General features: G+C 36.4%; 2 protein-coding genes and 1 long non-coding RNA gene across 3 annotated transcripts; all 3 read left to right on the top strand.

Moving 5' to 3' along the window:
• The first annotated feature begins 2,264 nt into the window (after window positions 1–2,264).
• LOC125585304 lies at window positions 2,265–2,755 on the top strand. Its single transcript, XR_007322221.1, has 2 exons — window positions 2,265–2,329; window positions 2,401–2,755. It is a non-coding gene; the product is annotated as an uncharacterized LOC125585304 (long non-coding RNA).
• LOC125585877 lies at window positions 2,755–9,637 on the top strand. The gene is made up of 3 exons (XM_048755590.1): window positions 2,755–2,777; window positions 3,097–3,336; window positions 7,816–9,637. The coding sequence occupies exons 1-3, from the start codon at window positions 2,755–2,757 to the stop codon at window positions 9,635–9,637; spliced, it is 2,085 nt and encodes a 694-aa protein (XP_048611547.1).
• Window positions 9,638–10,873: 1,236 nt separating this feature from the next.
• On the top strand, window positions 10,874–14,739 carry LOC111205184 (glucan endo-1,3-beta-glucosidase 7). The gene is made up of 4 exons (XM_022700630.2): window positions 10,874–11,091; window positions 11,172–11,830; window positions 13,582–13,908; window positions 14,447–14,739. Exons 1-4 carry the CDS (start codon window positions 11,025–11,027, stop codon window positions 14,690–14,692), a joined length of 1,299 nt encoding a protein of 432 aa, XP_022556351.2. The 5' UTR covers window positions 10,874–11,024; the 3' UTR covers window positions 14,693–14,739.
• Window positions 14,740–20,175: the final 5,436 nt, after the last annotated feature.

Genomic DNA, 20,175 nt, shown 5'->3' with positions numbered 1-20,175 from the left:
GTTGTTCTGCAACAACCTGATTTCTGTTTCAGAAAACCTTGAGATTTATTTGCTTGCTTAAAGATAATGGCTTTGATCTGAGTCTTTCTAGGCATGAACTTATCATTGATGATTTGTTTCCATCTGTTTATGCCTTGAACAAACCTATGAAGTTGCAGGAACCGAAATCACTTAGGGCCGAAACTGAATTTCTTTATAATTTTGTTTTGAAACCTGTTCATTCTTGTTCTTAAAATGATAAATCTTGGTTTTTATGGGATCATTCTTGCAGAATGATGTTGTCTTGAGCTTTGATGATATATTAGTGTACAACACATTCTTTGAAAATCATGCTAAACCTGAGAGACATGTGCTAACAGATCTTGAACTTAAACTTTTGTGTTTTGTATCTGATCAAGTTGGACACGTTTTGGAGATGATCTATGGTATTTCATGCCTTGGAAACATTCTGGTTTGCAACACTTTCTTTGTTTATTATACTGAGCCTTGGTTAAGTAATTCTCAGTTTGAACTTGATCTTTTGAGTTCTGAATCTGAGGAACTTGTGCTTGTTCTGAAATTGTTCTTTAGGAACTATGCTATCTCGTGCTTTGATACCATGGTCTACAATACTTACTTTGATGTGCATTTTGAATGTCTGAAACAAGCACAACATGTTCTTAGAAAGAAACACTTGGTTATTGATCATAATAAGAACATGTCTTGCCTATATGACACTGGATATCTAGTCTCTGTTTTGAGTGTCCAGGATCAATATGTTCAATCTCAAAGAAGTGTAAGGAACGAGAGCAAACACTATGCTTATCAACCTGAGATTTGGAGATGGAAGTACTTGAGGAAAATGGCTTCAAAACTCCAAGGAAGTTTCTGTTCAAAACCTTAGTTTGATGTTGATTTCATGCTTATTTTCTTGATCATTTGTCTCGCTTCTTACTTGTTTCCTTTTGATGTAGGAGATACAGATTTGAGGACAAATCTTTTCAAAGGAGGACGGGATGATGTAACCATGGTTGAACCAGATGACTATGCAACAAAGGATAAACAAGGATGGCTGAATGTAAAGCTTGAAGATGAACCTGAGGCTTGAGTGGAGCATGATGAGCTTATTTCTCACTCAAGTGACTAAGAACATGTAAAACAAGCTGTAAAAGATGTGATCAGAACGAGTTTAGACTTTTCTCAGCCCAAAAGAAGACCACAAACCAAAAATATTGAAGGAAGCAATGACTTGTTTGGTTTACTATGAGCCATAACCAAATCAGGTCGAAATTCAAGTCAAGGAGTCAGCCAAAATAAATAATTATTTAGTATTCAAGACAATTTTAATTTTAATTAAGTTTACAATTTTAGGACTTTTCGATTTCCTTCTTCTTCTTTACTTAACTATTTTTTTCTGAACAAAACATTCACCTTTTTCTAAAAATGTCTCTAAATATGTGAATCTCTTGTTCATCTTTCAAAATTGATTGCTAAAGAGTTCATTCTCTGATTTCAAACCTATCTTTGATTGAAATCAGATTTTATTCTCTTGATCAAAGACTCATCTACACAATTGTTGATCAATTCGTAGATCCTCACTGAAGTCCATCATCATCTATCCACAATTCCATCATCATCTATCCTTCAAACCATAAGATCATCCTTAAAACGAATCAGGTACAAACAAATCCTTCTCAATCAGGGGTTCATCAGAATCTAAGCATTGTTAGAGATGTATGAGTTAGAACTAAATTTAATAAAGCAAATTTAAGAGAATCAAAATGAATCACGAGAACAAATATCTGAAGACGGGTAAAGATGAGCTTTTTCTTCAAAGAATTGAACTCATTAGTTAAGCTTCTCGTGAAAATATGATAACAAAATATCCCAAGTGTTTAGTGCTGCGTTTTGGTAGGTAAATTAATGTAACACTAGAATTCGATCAAATACTTTTTAATTCTATACAGCTGATATCATCTTTATAGGATAAAATGATCAATTGTCTACAGTTTAATTTTTATGTTATATATTGTATATTTTTGTAACTGTTTTTGATGTTCGTCAGTTTTTGATGGTGACAATTTTGTAACCCTTTTGTTGTGCAGTTTTTGCATTTTCATGCATTAATTAAGTGACTCCCCCTAATTACTGTTTTTTAAAGTTCAAATACTTCCTAAGACGTTTTACTTTCAAAAAGATGTCTTGGAAAAAGATTAAAAACGATCATCGCATTGCAACTAACATGGGAAAAGTCTCTTTGTAATGTTAGTTTTGGTTTTCTTGGTTGCAGATAACTATGCATATTTAGACAGAGATTTAAGGGATCCAAAGAAATCAGAAAAAAAAATCTGTAAGCTGAGAAGAATCCTTATAACTTTCTTAACACATTTGAGTCTTACCAAAGGTTAATTTTCGTTGCAGACGACATTTCAAAATATCAATTATGGAGGAGCCAAAGGCTTCAAATCAGATATTTCCTTAAGGAAAAAAGCCGGAGGAGCATGGAGAAAATTGATCTGTCGAAAGCATTAGCATTTGCAATTAGAAATGCTGGAAAGGCTACAAGAGAAGATCTTTCAAGAAATGCCTCAATCATTAGTTTCCTTCATGAAGTTGAAAAGACATCACTGGGAGCAGAAGAAAGAAGATGCTGTCAACAACTTCCTATGGTTCATGTTCATATCAAAAAAATTTCAAAGGAAACTAAAAAACTAATCAGATCCTTAAAGCATGTAGCAATGACCTCTATTTTCAAAAAGGAAAGTACTTAATACAATGCGGGAAACAACTCATGGAAGGTGCCATTGAACTAAAACAGTCTCTTCATTTGCTTGTAGAAATTCAACAAGCTTCTTACTGAGTGCATCACCAAGAAACATAGTAAAACAAAATCAAGCTGCTTGAAGAAAATGATTATCATGAGGAAGAAGATGAGACTTCAAATCAAAATTCTCAAATATCAAATAAATCACAACGCCGGATATTGAAATGAGATTATTGGCGCTTAAATCTAAAGAGGATAAGAAAGCCCATTGGGAAAAAAAAACCCTAGTCACTTCTCCTTTCATTCCTTATAAAAGGAGGACTCCCCTGAGAAGATGATGTAACCTTGATCAGCTATGCATCCTTGTACAAGCTGAAACAAACTAATGACACTGAGGACAAGCTAAAACCAGCTGAAAAGCGTGTGTATGAGTTGAAACCAGCTGAAGAGCGTGTATATGAGCTGAAACCAGCTGAAGTGAGTGTAAATGAGCTGGATGAGCTAAGTGAGCTAAGTGACATTGATCTGGAGCTAGATGAGCTGAGTGACACTGAAGATGGAGCTGGTTTAGCTGCTGGACGAAATGGGCCTTTGTCAGACCAAAAAGAAGTGATTCAGCCCATGAAGAAATCCATAACAAATTCACTTTGGATTTGTTTCAAGTCGAATTCGACAAGCCTATTAATCAGTCCATTTCAAGCCCATTATCATCATAAAATATCAACAAATTAAAGAAGTTCTGGTCGTGGTCAAGCAATAGTTGTTCAAAGTCCAGTCAATATCCAACATATCGGTTCTACAAACTGCCTAGTTTTTAGTTTCAGTAAATTTCTTGTTTTCGACAAAGTATTTGCATAGTTTTCTACTTTCTTTCTAGTTTTTTTTTCACACATTGTAAGACTATATAAGGAGCCTGCATGACCTGAATAAAATCATTCACCTTTTTGTTTAAAAACTCTTTCAAATCTGTGAAGCCCTTGTTCAGCTTCTAAACATTGTATTCTTAGGAGTTAATTCTCTGCAAAGCCATTTACCTTTGATCATTTTGTGGAAACACCTCTCACGATCACTGGCGCATCAAAACAATTGTTGATCAGTCCATAGATCTTCACTGAAGTCCATCTATCTCGTTTCCATCCATCACTAATTCGAAATCATCTATCCAAACCATCATGTTTGTGTTAGTTAGAGACATAAGAAGGATACCAAGCAAAGCCCCGCCGAAGAAAAGCCATGCATGCCTCTTCCACGCCATTGACGTCGATCGCAACTGGGCAGCCCCACACCGCCTTTCACAACGACCAGAGCCCGAGTCGTCGATCTCGTAACCCTAGTCGCCATCTCCTCGAATCTGCTGCGTGTAACCAGATCCGATTTCAGCCCTAAGGTAAAGCTCAGATCTTCTTTTCCATCTTCTCTTGTTATTGGGTATGACAGATATGAAACCTAAACCCCTCTTCCCTTGTTCTCGTGTACTAGGAAACAGAAATCTGAGTTTGTGGCCGGCTCTCCTTCCGTTCTAGATCCAGATCTGTACCGTTAAGTTAAGCTAAGGAGGACCCGACCATAAAATCTTCTCATGTCTTGCAAGCCCTCAAGGAGCAGTCCCTTCTTAATAAAGGCTAGGCGTAGTTAAGATATATATATATTGATTGATTGAAGAAACTATTAGATCTAGTTGTTGATTTGTGTTGATTTGATAAAAAAAAGACTTGTTAGATTGTTAAAAGATAAACCGGTTGGATGATATGAATGATTGTGATGATGAGTTGTGTGTGGTGAATGGATGTAACGAGATGTATGTGTGTGGAAAGAAAAATGAATGTGGGTGGTTGTGACACCGAGAACGGGTGTGGTCGTGTGGGGGTGTGTGGATGGGAAATGTAGCGCTGGTAGGATCCAGTCATGCAGAGTCTGGGCATAAGTGACTATTGGACCAGAGGACAGATAATGCTGGGATGACTCTATGAGGCTGTGACCGGCTAGTCACATAGGAGCAACGGACCGTAGCCCGGTTTGGGCGCACGTAGGAAATGCAGCAAAGGGTTCGAGATGGTTCCCCCAGAGGCTTGTGATAGGTCCTAGAGGTCTAGGTTGCTTGTTGCTTGTTGCATGCCAGTTCTTATTAGCTTATAACTGTTTTGATCGTTGCTTGTCCTGATATGAGTTTGTAAGATTCTAGAACTTACCCTAATTGAGTAATTCCAATTACTCATCCCTCTTGTGCGGGTACGGAAGGGGAGGTTGAGGAGTAGGACTCTGGTGGTGTCATCTTTTGGGATTCGGTTTTCTTTTAAGTTATTTATGAGATGACTATTCCCTCGTATTATTTGGTTTTCATTTAAGTTAAGTTATGTAAGACTATGTTGGCTTTTATGGGATAAAAGAAGTTGAACTGAAATGAATGTAGTTGAGGTTTGAGTTTGGTACAGAGGGACAAGGTCTTTACAATTTGGTATCAGGGCCAATAAAGAAAACAAATATAGCCGAGGTACTCGCACTGAAGTAATTGGAGACGATCGTAAAGTTATACGGAGTACCTGTTAGCATCGTATCTGACCGGGATCCAAAGTTCACCTCGATCTTTTGGCATGCCTTCCAGAAAGCCTTAGGAACAAGGGTACACCTCAGCACGACTTACCACCCCCAGACTGACGGGCAGTCAGAAAGGACTATTCAGACTTTAGAGGATATGTTGTGTGTATGTGTATTGGATTAGGAAGGGAAATGGAGTCAGTATCTACCTTGGTTAGAATTCGGATACAATAATAGCCACCACATGAGTATTGGAATGTCGCCTTATGAAGCGTTGTACGGGAGGCCATGAAAAACACCTTATGTTGGACTGAAGTGGGGGAGAGACGTGACATCGAGCCAAAAATGATAAAGGAAACAGCTGAATAGGTAGAATTGCTCAAGGAGAGATTGAAAATGTGGTCTTAGCTTCTTTAGCTTAGATTGGGATCATTACTGCAGAAAGTCCTCATTTTAAAGTATACCACATCATCTATGCAGACAAGCACCAAAGAAGTTGAAATGTTTGATAGAAGATGTGGTATACTTTAAAATGAGGACTTTCCGCCGTAATGATCCAAACCTAAGCTAAAGACGCTAAGGCCAAGGTATATGGGACCGTTTGTGATAACGAAGAGGGTTGGGGCAGTAGAGTATAACCCTACAATCACAACATGATAATTCTTCGTACTTTAGGCTCACTCACACGATATGATAAATCACTTTTCGATAGGTCAGCCATCATTCGCTACTCTAACTCAAGCACACCTAATTCTGGAATACTCTTTGAATGTGTGCACAAAAAGATAAGTGCACTTTTGTGACATATTTAGTCAAATCAATTCTCTTAAGCCTTTCAACATACACTACCATATATCACAAACTAGGATGTTATAATCACCCTTTCTCACAGAACGAACATCCTCGTTGCACCATATGATTGTCACTAATATTAGTATGAACCTACGTATGACTCCACACTTATCTGGATTAGGCTGTGATACCATTTTTAACGTCCGATCGCCCACGGCTTATACGTGTCCCACGCAAGTTCAGTGGGACCATGGGTCCAACCTCTTGCGACGGACAGTGCATTAAACTTTTAAATGCTCAAAAGACTTGTTTACTGACCTAGCAATCACCACACTATTTTTCCATGCTTTGGCCTCGCTTGCACGATATCGCAAATTTGTTCCCTATATGTCATCTATTTGACTACTTCAGCTCAAGCAAAGATAAGTGCATTTTGGAATTTTGGTGACATAGGTAGTCAAATCAATTCTTTTAATTCAACCATACACTACCATATACCACAAATAAGGATATTAGAATCATCCCCTCTCACAGATTACAACGTCCTTGTTGCTCCCCAAAATTGTACGTAAGCAATGTTAGTGTGAGCCAACATAGGACTCCATACTTGTATGTGTTTGTTCTGATACCACCACTAACAGCTAATAGGCCTCTTATGCCCGTTCACTCGGCATGTGGGACACATTCTGTCTACGGGCGGTGCATTAATATTTTGGATGCTCCAAAGACTTGTTTATTGACCATGTAATGACCACATGATCTATATCGTGATTTGAACTCAATCGCATGATATAGTGAATCACTTTCCGATATGTCACCCATCGGTTTATTATACTCTGGCTCAAGCATGCTTAATTGTGGATAAGTGCACTTTGGTGACATAGGTAGCCAAATCAATTTTGCTAAGCCTTTCAACATACATACAATACACCACAAACCGAGATGTTACAATCACCCACTCTCATATAACGCAATGTCCTTGTTGCGGAACAACATCGTCACCCATGTTAGTGTGTGCCCACGCAAACTCCACACTCGTTTGGGTTTAATAATGTTACCATTTGTAACATCCCAACCGTCGACAACTAATAGGCGTCCCATGCACGATCACTTGGCACGTGGGCCCCACCCTTTGAAATTGGTGGTGCGAGTAAATTTTGAAGGTTTGGAAGACTTATTTATTGACCTTACAATCTCCACATGATTTTTTCGCCTTTGTGATTACTTGTACGATATTACGAATCATTTCTCAATAGGACTTCAGCTTAAAAATGCTTAATATAAAAGGTCTTTCATGTGTAACTTAAAAGATAAGTGTATTTGGATGATATAGATAGCCAATAAATTTTTTGAACTTTTCAAACATACGCTACTATATACCAAAATCTGGGATATATAATCATCCAGAACGTTGGACCCCAAGATTGTCACACGAACCCATGTAAGACTCCATACTCATGTGGATTTGGCGTTGACTGCCACTTATAATGCCATGACCACCGACAATTATTGAGATCCATTTAGTGTGATGAATGGTGCATTAATATATCGAAGGTTCAAAATATTTATTTACTAACCCTACAATTAGCACATATTATTTTTTTTGCATTTTGATTTTACTCACATCATTGTGAATCATTTTTTAATAGATTATCCATCATTTGACTAATTAACAAGGAATTGACAAGGAATTGCCCGTCGGTTCAGCATCTTTTGTTTGCCGACGATAGCCTGTTCCTGTGCAGAGCTAGGCTGAGTGAGTGCACTGAGTTTCTACGGTGCTTGAAGTTGTATGAAGATTCATCTGGTCAGGTCATTAATTTTCAAAAATCAGCTGTTACCTTTGGTGCTGCAGTAGACCCAGTTATGAAGAGGCTGATACCTGAGCTACTTCACATTGATAATGAGGGCGGTGATGGGAAGTACTTAGGCCTTCTGGAGTGCTTCAGTGGCTCAAAGCAGAAGCTACTTGCGTTTATTGGTGAGAAACTAAAAAAGAGATTACGAGGATGGTTTGCCAAAAAGCTTTCCCATGGCGGAAAGGAGGTCCTCCTCAAATCTATTGCTATGGCTCTTCCGGTTTATGCGATGTCATGCTTCAGGTTAACTAAACACCATTGTCAAAAAATTATGAGTGCTATGGCTAGCTTTTGGTGGGATGAAGATGGAGAGAAGAGAAAGATTCATTGGATTGCGTGGAAGAAAATCTGTGTGCCAAAAGACAAAGGAGGACTGGGGTTTCGGGACATAGAGGACTTCAATCAGGCGCTGCTTGCTAAGCAAGCATGGAAATTGTATAATGAACCGAACAGCTTATTGGCGCGAGTCTATAAGGGCCGGTACTATGCATCCTCGACCATTCTTGAGTGCGGTAAAGGATATAGACCTTCTTATGTCTGGAGAAGTATAATTTTTGGCAGGGAATTACTGAGGAAGGGATTGATCAGATCCATAGGTGATGGAAGAGATACACATGTGTGGACTGATAAGTGGATTTTGGATGAAGTTCCTCGAAGACCGGTGAACAAACAACCATGTTTTGATGTCAACCTGAGAGTTTCTGAGCTCATAGGTGAAGATGGGAAATGGAAAATGGAATTACTGCAGCAGCTCTTCCCACCAAATGAGGTGGATCGAATCAAACAGATTGGTGTTGGCAGAGTGAAAGACAGAGAGATATGGGCTTTCAACAAGTCAGGTGACTACACAGTTAAAATTGGGTGCTGGCTCCTTACAAGCGTAACGTCAAACCGTGGAGACGATCACAGGGTAGAAGATCAGGCGGTAATTGAAATAAAGAAGCTTATTTGGAAGCTACCGACGATACCAAAGATTCGTATTCACGGTTTGAAGTTCATGGAAGCGAGTACTTTTAATCAGGAACGGCGACAAGCAATCCCCTGGATCCTCTGGACGATATGGAAGAACATCAACAGCTTGTTATATGCGGAGACACAAGAATCGCCATCCCTGTTGGTTCAGAGAACGCAAGAGGAAGCAGCTTTATGGAATAAACTGAACAAGGCGAAGAGTAATGGAGGGCAGGTGCAGGCTGATATGGGCATGCCAAAGTACTGGTTTCCGCCAACACAAGGTATGATAAAATGCAACCTTCATGCTAGCTGGAGAAGTGATAAACAATTCATAGGAGTAGCTTGGATCACACGAAATCATCGAGGAGATGTGTGTATGCATGCAAGAGACGCACTCGTACCTACCTCGGACAAACTGGCGGCTGAAATGGAGTGTCTATTGTGGGTACTTCGAAGCCTAAGGGATCTGCGAATAGAAGAGGCCAGTATTGGAACTGAATCTCAAAAGCTGATAGATGCAATAAAAACTCCTGCTCGTTGGCCAAGATATAGGTGCTTACTTCGACAGATAGAGACAGTTTGCTTGGAGTTTACTGTTATCGAGTTTGAAGTAGAGTCACGGGAGTCTAATAAGGTGGCAAGAAAGATATCTACAAGTGTTCTCCGTGATGGACGACTACGTTCGTACCTTGCCTTGGGAGGACCGGCGTGGCTTCATGATCTCATCCAGACTGAGGTTATTGGTGAACTTTGAAATCCTTCCCTTAGGATGAGTTAACCTTGGCCTTCATTGTCAGTGATGCTTATGTTTTTGATTTGTTTTCTTTAACCAGTTCTACTGGTCTGCCATGTTTGCAAACTTGAGCTAAGTTCTCATGTTCTTTGAGTTAAAAAAAAAGACTAATTAAGCTTAATTTTGATATTCTTTTTTTGATATATAACCGAAAAAATAAATAGGTTATTTAATTATTCAAATTAATTTTTACAAATCTTTCAACATACAACCAAATGGTCAAGATTGTTTCATTTAAAATATGACAACACTTTCTGAAGACTTCGCAAAACAAAATGAATCAAATACCCCCAAATTTGTTCAAATGCTACGCCTTTTCTGCTTTTGTTTTTTAATAATCGTTTCCGTCTTTCTGAGAGAAAAGAGGGTTTACGGGTGCTTTATCTTTTTCTTGTGCCACAGCAAAAGCGAGTTGGTCTTCTTTCTTTTCTTTTTTATTATTCTTTTACCATCTTTGTGGTAGATGTTAGAGTGTCTAATTCCTTGCTCTCTTTCTCCACCACCTTAGTCGCATTGTTCCATTTCTTAGTAGAGAAGAAAAATCCAATCATCAAAAAGCCATAGATTACTTCAGTTAGTTAATTATGTTACAAATGGTTCATTAAGAGGGGGAAAAGCCGTATCATCATGATATTTGTCTCACTTTTTCATGAAACTAACTAACTAAAGACACTTGAGGGTATTAATCCCCTTATTGTCTCTTTAGAATGCCTTGTAACACGTACTTATACATTGTCATATTGTATTTTACTTCATTTGGTATGTAAGAGTTGCATAAAAAGTGTGTTGTCTCCATGTTTCAGGCTTTCAGTGAAGCTCCTAACTAAATTTGGAGGTGAACAAAAATTTTAGAAAAAAGTTTCCACAAGCTTACTACAAAATGAACAACTGAAACCCACTAATCAAAAAGATTTAGAAAAAAATAGTTTATCAGTAAATTTGTTCATAGTACTGGTTTTACCAACAATAATATTTCAAGTTTCGTTAGAATCTCCTAACAAATATACTTTCTCAAAAAAAATCTCCTATGAGATATACTGTACTAAGAAAGTGTTTATTTAAAAGCACTTGATGTCTATGTCAGAAAAAGAAATCCTTCATGTAATTAAGTTACTTCAAAGAACTTACAGTGGCCCAAACCAATAAGACAGTAATCGTGTCTGTTTACCATTCAAATTTGAAATGTGAGAAAAAGAAGTTACTTTTACTTTTCCAACGTCGGTCGTTTTAATGGATCTATATATATATTACCCAATTCTAGTCGATAGTTCTCTGTAAGGAAAAGAAGAGAAAAAAAAACTTGAGCATTTAAATACAAAACAGCAAAACAGAGCAAAACAATCCATCCATGGAAGCTTCTGTTTATCGATTTTTCCTACTCTTCTTCTTGTGTTTATATGGTCTTCCTCAAACAAGTAAGTTTATTCACTTTCATATTTGTATACATATAAAGCATCTCTAAAATACGGATACTTTCATATGTATCAAAACACAGAATCTCAGCCATTCATTGGAGTAAACTATGGCCAAACGGCCGACAATCTTCCTCCACCGTCAGCCACCGCAAAGCTCCTGCGGTCCACAACTATCCAAAAAGTCCGTCTTTACGGATCTGACCCCGCGATAATCAAGGCCCTAGCAAACACTGGTATCGAGATCGTCATCGGAACAGGCGATGTACCCGGTTTAGCATCCGACCCCAGTTTCGCTCGGAGCTGGGTGGAAACCAACGTGGTCCCTTATTACCCGGCGAGCAAGATCACTCTCATCGACGTCGGAAACGAGGCAACAACCTTTGGCGACCGCAATTTCATGTTGCAGCTCTTGCCGGCTATGAAAAATGTCCAAAGTGCACTCGAGGCAGCCTCTCTCGGTGGCAAAATTAAGGTATCAACAGTACACACAATGTCGATTCTGAGCCAGTCCGACCCTCCTTCGGCCGGGGTATTTGCTGCCGACCATGCTGATATATTGAAAGGGTTGCTAGAGTTTAATAGGGAGACGGGGTCGCCTTTTGCGGTTAACCCGTACCCGTTTTTCGCTTACCAGAGCGATCCTAGACCCGAGACATTGGCCTTTTGCTTGTTTCAGCCTAATCCTGGCCGTGTTGACGCAAACAGCAAGATCAAGTATATGAATATGTTCGATGCTCAGGTTTTACACCTCTTTACTTGGTTTTGCCTTATTTTTATGTTCTTGTTTAACTAGATCTATGAACAAGAAAGTTAGTGGATTAACACAAAATCCTATTGCATATTAACTGACAAGTCACTTTGACTAGGGCTTAGGTGTCATTAGTAGATGAAGTGTAGAATTAATTCTCTTAATTTGATTTGTTGTTATTATTTAAATTTTTATTTATTTAATTAAAGTTTTAAAAAGGAAACTAATCCTAAACTTCGTAATTTAATCTATATTACCATACAAACAATTAAACAATTTAGGATAAAAGAATTAACATAATTTGTTTATAGAAACAATTAAATATCATAGATTACATTATAAAAATTTAAATAAATACATGTGTTATGATAGAAATAATTATATAAACGATTTTAACATATTTATATTAATAGTGGATACAATAAATTATAGATTACAAAAAAATAATTAACCTAAACCTAATAATATTTTGTTATACTCACTATATATATATTTTCTAAAATGTGTCTAATGAATGCAAAACAGTCAAATATACAATTTTTAAAATATTCATTCATTTTTCAGTGACAAATGTTGATTGCATAGTTGAGTTATTACTTTCAAAAATGATTAAAGTATTTATATATTTAAAAACAGAAATATATATAATAAGTCTTTTAAAATAATATTAAAATATTTATTATAAATATAGAATTGAAAAATTGGAACATTATACTAATATGAGACTAAAGTTAATATACTCTATTAATATAATTCTTATAGCCTTCATTATAATAAAATTATATGGTAAATTATTGAAAATAATATTAATCAATGAAAAAGTTTACTATAATATAAATTAAAAAAACGAGAACAATATATTAATACATGACTAGAGTTAAGACTCAATTGATATAGTTTTCATTATAATAAAATTGACATACTTATTTTGTAATAGGAAACAAAAAATACATATATAAAACATCAGTGAAGAATAATAAAACTTGTTTGTTATATTTTTGGGTGTATTCTTTGTTATTTTATATTTTTACGTACTTAATTTTTTATATGTTTGCCGAAATACATGTGTTTTACGAATTACTATAACTGCTAATTAATTATTTGTAACTATTTTACTTCTAAAAAAAATAAAGTGGTAGACAAAATAATGTGAAAATAGAAAGTGTTATAAAATAACATTTTGTTCATTAATCTCTGTTTTTATTAATAAAAAATATGTCATAAAAAGATTTTTCAGAAACTTATAATAAAATTTATAGAATTAACAATATATCTCAATAATCTTCTAAGATTATACAATACCAAAACTTTTGATTTTCAATCTATTTAAAATAAAAAGGTTATTTTTCATAGTTATAGTTATTATTTAAAATTACAAAATTATAAACATAATATATGATTTTCATAACATATTTATACCGCGGACAACCACCTGGTAGTAGTTATTTCATGAAATTTTAGTTGACTTTTCATTTTTTATTTAAGGACTTAGTTTTCTTGGTTAATTTTAAAAAGTTTGGTTAAAGATTAAGGCAAATTTAGTTAAGTCAAATTAATGAAAAGTTAAAACTTAAAAGGTGGTCCGGGAGGAAAAGACCTTGCCAATAATAGAAGAAAGAAAATTGATATCAAACTTTGTAAATGTGGATTCGTATTATTAAGGAAAGAAAAATTAATAGAAATTGTGATTTATAACATATAATAGAAGGAAGATAAAAAAATAATGAATTCGGTTTATGAAGGTTGATGCGGTGTATTCAGCTCTTAGCTCGTTTGGGTTCAAGGACGTAGAGATAGTGGTGGCTGAGACTGGGTGGCCATACAAGGGAGACCCGGACGAGGTTGGTACGACAATTGAGAACGCTAAAGCTTACAATAAAAATCTTATCGCACATTTGAAATCAATGGCCGGAACACCGCTGATGCCTGGGAAAGTGATCGAGACATACTTGTTCGCATTGTACGACGAGAATCTCAAGCCCGGGAAAGGATCTGAACGAGCCTTCGGTTTGTTCAAACCTGATGTAACCATGACTTACGATATCGGTCTCACCAAAACTACCAACCAAGTAAGTTTTCATTAGATAAATGATGCGAGTTATACCGTAACCGGTAGGATAGTCCAACTGGATTTAACCGATTCAAACCAGAACTATTTAAATCAATTACAAAATAGAATAAAAAAGGAAAACCTATTCCGTGATGATTTTCCTATACCAGATGACCCGTATTTTTTTGAACTGAAAATAAAACAAATCATCAAAAACTGTTCTCTGAAAATAATATTTTAAGTGTTTTATGAAAACAGAGTCAACTGAAATTGCATTCCAGTGGTAGTATTCAGCTTTAAAATTAAAAATAAACAAAAACACTAAAAATCCGAACCGAAAACTGGATTAACATCCTAATAACCAACCAGTCACTGGAACAAAAACCCTACTAAAAATTTTACATGAAAGTAAAAGAGAACAACTAAGAAACTGTTATTTACATAAGATTTTATATGATGCTGATATAAGGTTGAGGCAAGTCGACTAAAAGACAGTATGATAACTTTTTATTTAAAATAACTTACCAACAATAAATTGTTTTTGCTACGTCTCTCAGACTTCCATGGCTCCACAGTCGCCAATGCCACGTCTCCCACCAGCTGCAGCCCCGACGAGTCAAACCATACCTGCTCCCCCGCAGATGATCCTCCCTTCACCTACTTCTCCTTCCGACAAAAATTCTGGACAAACCGATGTTCATAATTCTACTCCACGCTCTGCTTCTCTAGCTCACTTATGTTCTTCTCTTTCTGTTCCGTCCATGATGTTGTTTGTTTCGGTTATGTATGCATTGATCATGTAAACATTGTGGAGTATTTTCATCCATTTTTAAGTTGAAGTGTTACATTACTATCTGTCTCTCACTAATTTAACTAAAAATGAATCTACTACGAAGAATAAAAACAGACTAAGTTGGACAAAGAACGTTATCAGTAGAAATAAATATTTTATTATCCACCCGACCCCAACACTATGTTTTAGTCACAGTTGAAGAGACCCGCTGAGACAAAAAAAAGAATGTAGCCCTAGCCGAAAATCCTAAGCATTGCAACTATACCCTATAGTAAGATTGTGGCATTGAACGATAAAAAGAGCTGAGCAATTTCTCCACTTCCAAAACTTGGGAGGTCATACGAACCAGAGCTCCACCGCAATCTTGGACAACAAATGTCTGGTTTGATTCACATGCCCAATGAAGGGCCCATGTTCTGCAGGTAGAAGTTAGAATGATCCAAGGACTGACTGGCTTAAACCGTTAAGTTGAGATTTGGGGTTGGATGATGATAGAAATAGCTGGCCAAAGTTGAAGGTTTGAGTGCAAGTAGAAGAGGAGTTAGATTAATGTCTGTTAGGATCGGATGGGATGAACACATGGTCTGAACAAATCTAGGATCAGACTTTTAGCAATTCTAAGCTCAGTTAGTCGGTGTTATGCTTGGATCATGCCATAGTAGTACAGTTCGCGAATTACAGAACTGTTCGGACGGCTGTTCAGAAAATACAGAATTTTGAGACAGTATTGGTTGGAATTCAGACAAGTATTGTCAGATTCAGAAATGGCATTTTAGCTGGTCGGCTAAACATCGATTGTTGGAAATAAGACAAAACAGTTCAGATTCTCGTCCAAACTAGGATGAGCTGATACAGACAGTGATGGTCAAATTCACACAAGACTGGTCCAATTCAGACATAGTAGTTAGACTTGTTGGCTCCGACAATCATGAGCTCGAGTTTCGCTTAAGTAAAATTGGCGAGAACAATTATAGAGAGAACAAGAGAAAACTCACGCTGGGAAGGCTATTTAGCGTGGGGTGACATTTTACACTTCCTGGCCACAAGGGAAATGAGCAGGAAAAGTTTCTTGGTAATTTTCTCGGGCCTAATCAACCCAACTGTTCATCTAGTTATCTTATGTGGGTCCTAATATCCACACTAGGTACTTGGTAGTTTTTGTATGTAAAAGATTAGGGAAAAAATAACGTGAGCAACGATATCCTCAGAACACAATGATGTAATCAGATTCCGGTTGAAAAAAGTAGACTTTTATTTATGAAGGTTGATTAAATACAATGGTTACAAAGGGATCATGTTCCAATGACTAAGAACTAAGAATAGAGTATCTAGAACGAGAGAGTGGGAGCTTGAGGCCGAGGCCGTGTGTAAGGTGCTAAGTCTATGGGGTTTTTTGAATATCCCTCCCTCTTCTCTCTTCTCCTCTTTTCTTCTTTCTCATCTTTTGTTTCCGTAATCTTCTCTCTTTTTAACGGCTCCGAGATTTTTGGCTTTCGTAACAAGAAGAATATTCATTCGAAGTCGAATCCTTCGTCCTTGTGCGGGCTCTCAGTCTTGCGACCTCGTGATTTTCTCCTGATTGAGTGGACCATGCCTTATCTGAGCGGCTTATCCCGTTGGGATTTGGGCCCAAAAAACTTTCCCCATTCCTCTAGTGATCTAGCTCATTTTTAGGACGATATCGCTTCCAAATCTTATTCAAATCCTACTTCAAGTGCTTAGATAACTATGAATCCTTCATGATCCTATGAAAACTAGATTTTTGTTGATTTTATCCTTCTTCGTCGAATAAAATTCTTCTTTTATTCTTCAAGTGGCTTGGCTTTATAAGCCCTTGATCGTGTTCGTTCCTTTTCACTTCATTCTTCTTATGCTGATTTCAACATCCTACCGATGCTGACTAAGACAAGGACGAGTTCTTGCGATTCCGAGAGGATTTGAAACAGAAGTGGAGCTGTAGGCTCGAAGCGGATCCGCTCTGGGGATGTGAGCGTGCGGTCACGGAAGTTCTGAGGGAAGAAACTCACCTTCCTCGAATATCAGTTGATGATGACAAAGCTAGCGATCGCGACGGGAAGGTCCCGCAGGCTGATGCTCGTACCAAATTGATACACTAAAAATGAATCCTTGCTACTGTCAAGTTAACAGTGGTAATTGTAATATTTGAGATTCAATCCAGAGGACCAGTTTACTCTTTACTCTTATGAGTTCAATAATAAGCTGAGAAAAAAGTGGGGTTTTGAGAATTAATTGTGACGCAAGTAACTAGAATACCTAGATGGTTCAAATTCGATTTAAATGAAGCCGGCTTAGGGTTATTAATCGGGTGTCAATGCAAAACTGAACAACTATTCAAGTGGAATGAGGTGCAGTCTAGAACTCAGATCACTCGGCTAGAACAATCCACTATCGTGGTCTTGCTCCCTTTGCAGATTGGTCTTGATCCTAAGTTCTCACTTGGAACAAGACGCGATAACAAGCCTTAGAGACAAGATCTGATTAGTTCACTTAATACCCTAATATTTACTCTCGTTGATTAGGGATACAAAGCTCATTCAATATATGTCAATTTATCTCCTAAGCGGTTAGCTAGGTGATTAAATCAGAAATCGAACATTAAGTGATCAATTCAATGTAAGCAGTAAGAACAATATGAATGAAGAACAGTTAAGATCACTTATTTGTGTTCAGTTCATGCGGCTAACACCCTACAACCCTAAGCAAGCTTAGCCTACTACTCAATCATAAAGCAGGATGACACAGATATGGTTTCTGAATAATACTACATATAAAATAAAGTAGAAAGACAAGGGTTCATGATGATCTTCTCGTGAGGATGAAGCCTTCTCCCTTACAAGTTGCTTAATTGGAGTTGGGGTTTGAGAAGGTTTTGAGGATTTTAAAATGTAGAGGAATTTAGAGAGTTTTGTTGAATTCGAGAATTTTGATAGAGATTTAAAAGGGGAATTTGGTAGGATTTGGTAAGATCTTTTTTAAATATTTTAATTATAATTTTCACCATTAACTACAAAATACGTAATCGGTTGTTAGGTTTATATTAAATACATATATAATAGGGATATACCAATAAAACTACTTATATGATATAAAGAAATATACGCATGTAATGAGAAATTTGTAAATATGATTATAAATTTAGAACGTTCTTATAATAGATTGGAGAGAATTCAAACAAAAGTCCAAGTCTCATTTTCCTAAAAATACAAAATAAAAGTTTACAACCATTTCACTTCGAAACAAAGTAGCTTCATTGTGAGTGTCTTCTTATACGTTCTGCCAACAATGCAATAAATCATCTCACACATACTAACCAAGTAACACATTGTGATATATCAGTGTCATTGTCAACCATAAATATTTAGACAAAGAAAGAGTTATAACTTACTTTATGCGCATATCACCGTTGAGATCCACTAATAATAGCATCATTCCACATATTTGAAGCAATTGTTGTTCTCCATTCATTAGCAAGTTCTCTTTGTTGTTCTTGTGTGCCAAGAAATTGAGGACCACTAGTACTTTGGGTAACACTTTGTTCGTCCGTAATTTCTTCTGGAGGAAATTCATCTGAACGACACTTCTGACGGAGATAGTTATGCTATGCAGCACATGCAAGTACTAGTTCTGCTTGTGTCTTATATGGAAAACTAGGTGCAGATTTAAAGATCAGAAATCTTGATTTGAAAATACCAAAGATCCTTTCGATGACGTTTCTTAAACCAGCATGACGAAGGTTGAATAATTCTTCTTTATTTTTGGGATCACTATCTCCTCCAGTAAATTCCTTTATATGATATCGGGTACTTCGAAATGGAGTTAGGAATTTTTTTCGGTTGGCATATCCACAGTCAGCCAGATAAAATTTTCCTGAAATATTTATAAAGTACAATATAAATAAAAAAACATAAGGTTATAAATAAAATAATGTATCTTAAACATACATAACATCTTTTGGTATGGAATAATGTATGTACCTTCGGGGACTTCAAATCTATTGTTACTTCTAGTCAGAGCATCATTTAACACTTTTGCATCATGAGCTGAACCTTCCCAACCAGTAAGGACATATATGAATTGCAAATCGAAATTGCATGCAGCTAAAACATTTTGGGATAAGATTCCTATTCTATTTCGATAACTAGCACTTTCATTTCCTACTACCATAGCAGGAATATGTGTTCCATCAATTGCTCCGATACAATCCTAAAAATACAAATAAAATTATTGTTGGATGAAAATAAACGAAAAATTATAATTTTTACATACCTTAAAGTACGGATAAAATCTTGTGCTTTCTCTTATTTTTGAAGGCACACCATTTCCTGGTTTCGCCATCAAACTTGGACCAATACTGTTTAACGCCCTTAATATTTTATTAAAGCTCTGACTAATTGCGAAACTCGATCTCTTGAATACATCCCGAGGAAGAATATATCTCGTACTCTGGCCAACAATAAGCAAAAATGTGGGAAGCATTTCCTCAACTGAAATCCATCTTGTATCTCTTAAAGATGTTTTTTTCTCGGATAAGAGTACACAAATCCAAGAAAACATCTGGATACATACGATATAAACCTCGAAAATGTTTTGGGTCTTCAGTTAAAACATTTTGTATATATTCATTTCCAAGTCTTGTGGTTGGCTTCTTAATCGGACGTTGAATTTGTGAAACTAGACGATGTGCTAGAAAGCAAACTCTCACATTGATAGTTGACATCAACTGAAGTATATCCACGTCTGATTGAGAGCTCTTTTTCCTTTTTCTACATTTTCTTAACTGTAGTTCTTCATTCTCATTAACTGCTTGATCCATGGAAGAAGAATCTGAAATTTAAAACACATTGTCATTTCTTTTAGATAATATCAACAACAAAACATGACCATAGTAAACCGGACTGTGTTTGACAATTTATTGTGACGCTAACATTTGATTTGATTCTTTGATTAGAAATTGTGTTATATAGAAAAACAAGCATTACCAATTGTGGCGTGGGACGTCTCTACACGTAGAAAGTGATCAAAGAAATTAGAACCTACAAGAAAATAAAAAGTCCATAAGAAACTGTATTTTATTATTTGAAAGCAACTACAAGAGGAAATACCAAACAAGAAATAAACTAAAAACCCTCGTGAAAAAGCATAAAGTCATTAAGAAAACTAAACTAACACCAATAAAACTATCAAAAGCACCTAATTATTCCACCACAAATTTCATGGCTTACGTACGGAACGTTTGATCCATCTAAAACGTTCCTCCCTAGTCATACTCATGAATCCAGCTTTCATACCAAGCTAGTGAACTAAATTCATTGCATCAAAACGTTCATTTTCTTCTAAATCAGGAATTTCTTTAATTACGTCCCATACGTTATTAACTTTTTCCTCAGCTTCTTTCTCTTCGGCTTCCTTTTGCTATCTTTGTTGAATCATACTGACAATCTGATTGGTAGTCCCAGTGACAGCACTTATTTC

Source organism: Brassica napus, chromosome C4, assembly GCF_020379485.1.
Source record: "Brassica napus cultivar Da-Ae chromosome C4, Da-Ae, whole genome shotgun sequence".
Lineage (NCBI taxonomy): Eukaryota > Viridiplantae > Streptophyta > Magnoliopsida > Brassicales > Brassicaceae > Brassica > Brassica napus.
The sequence above is the reverse complement of the archived record's forward strand: the minus strand, read 5'-3'. Positions and strand labels throughout refer to the sequence as shown.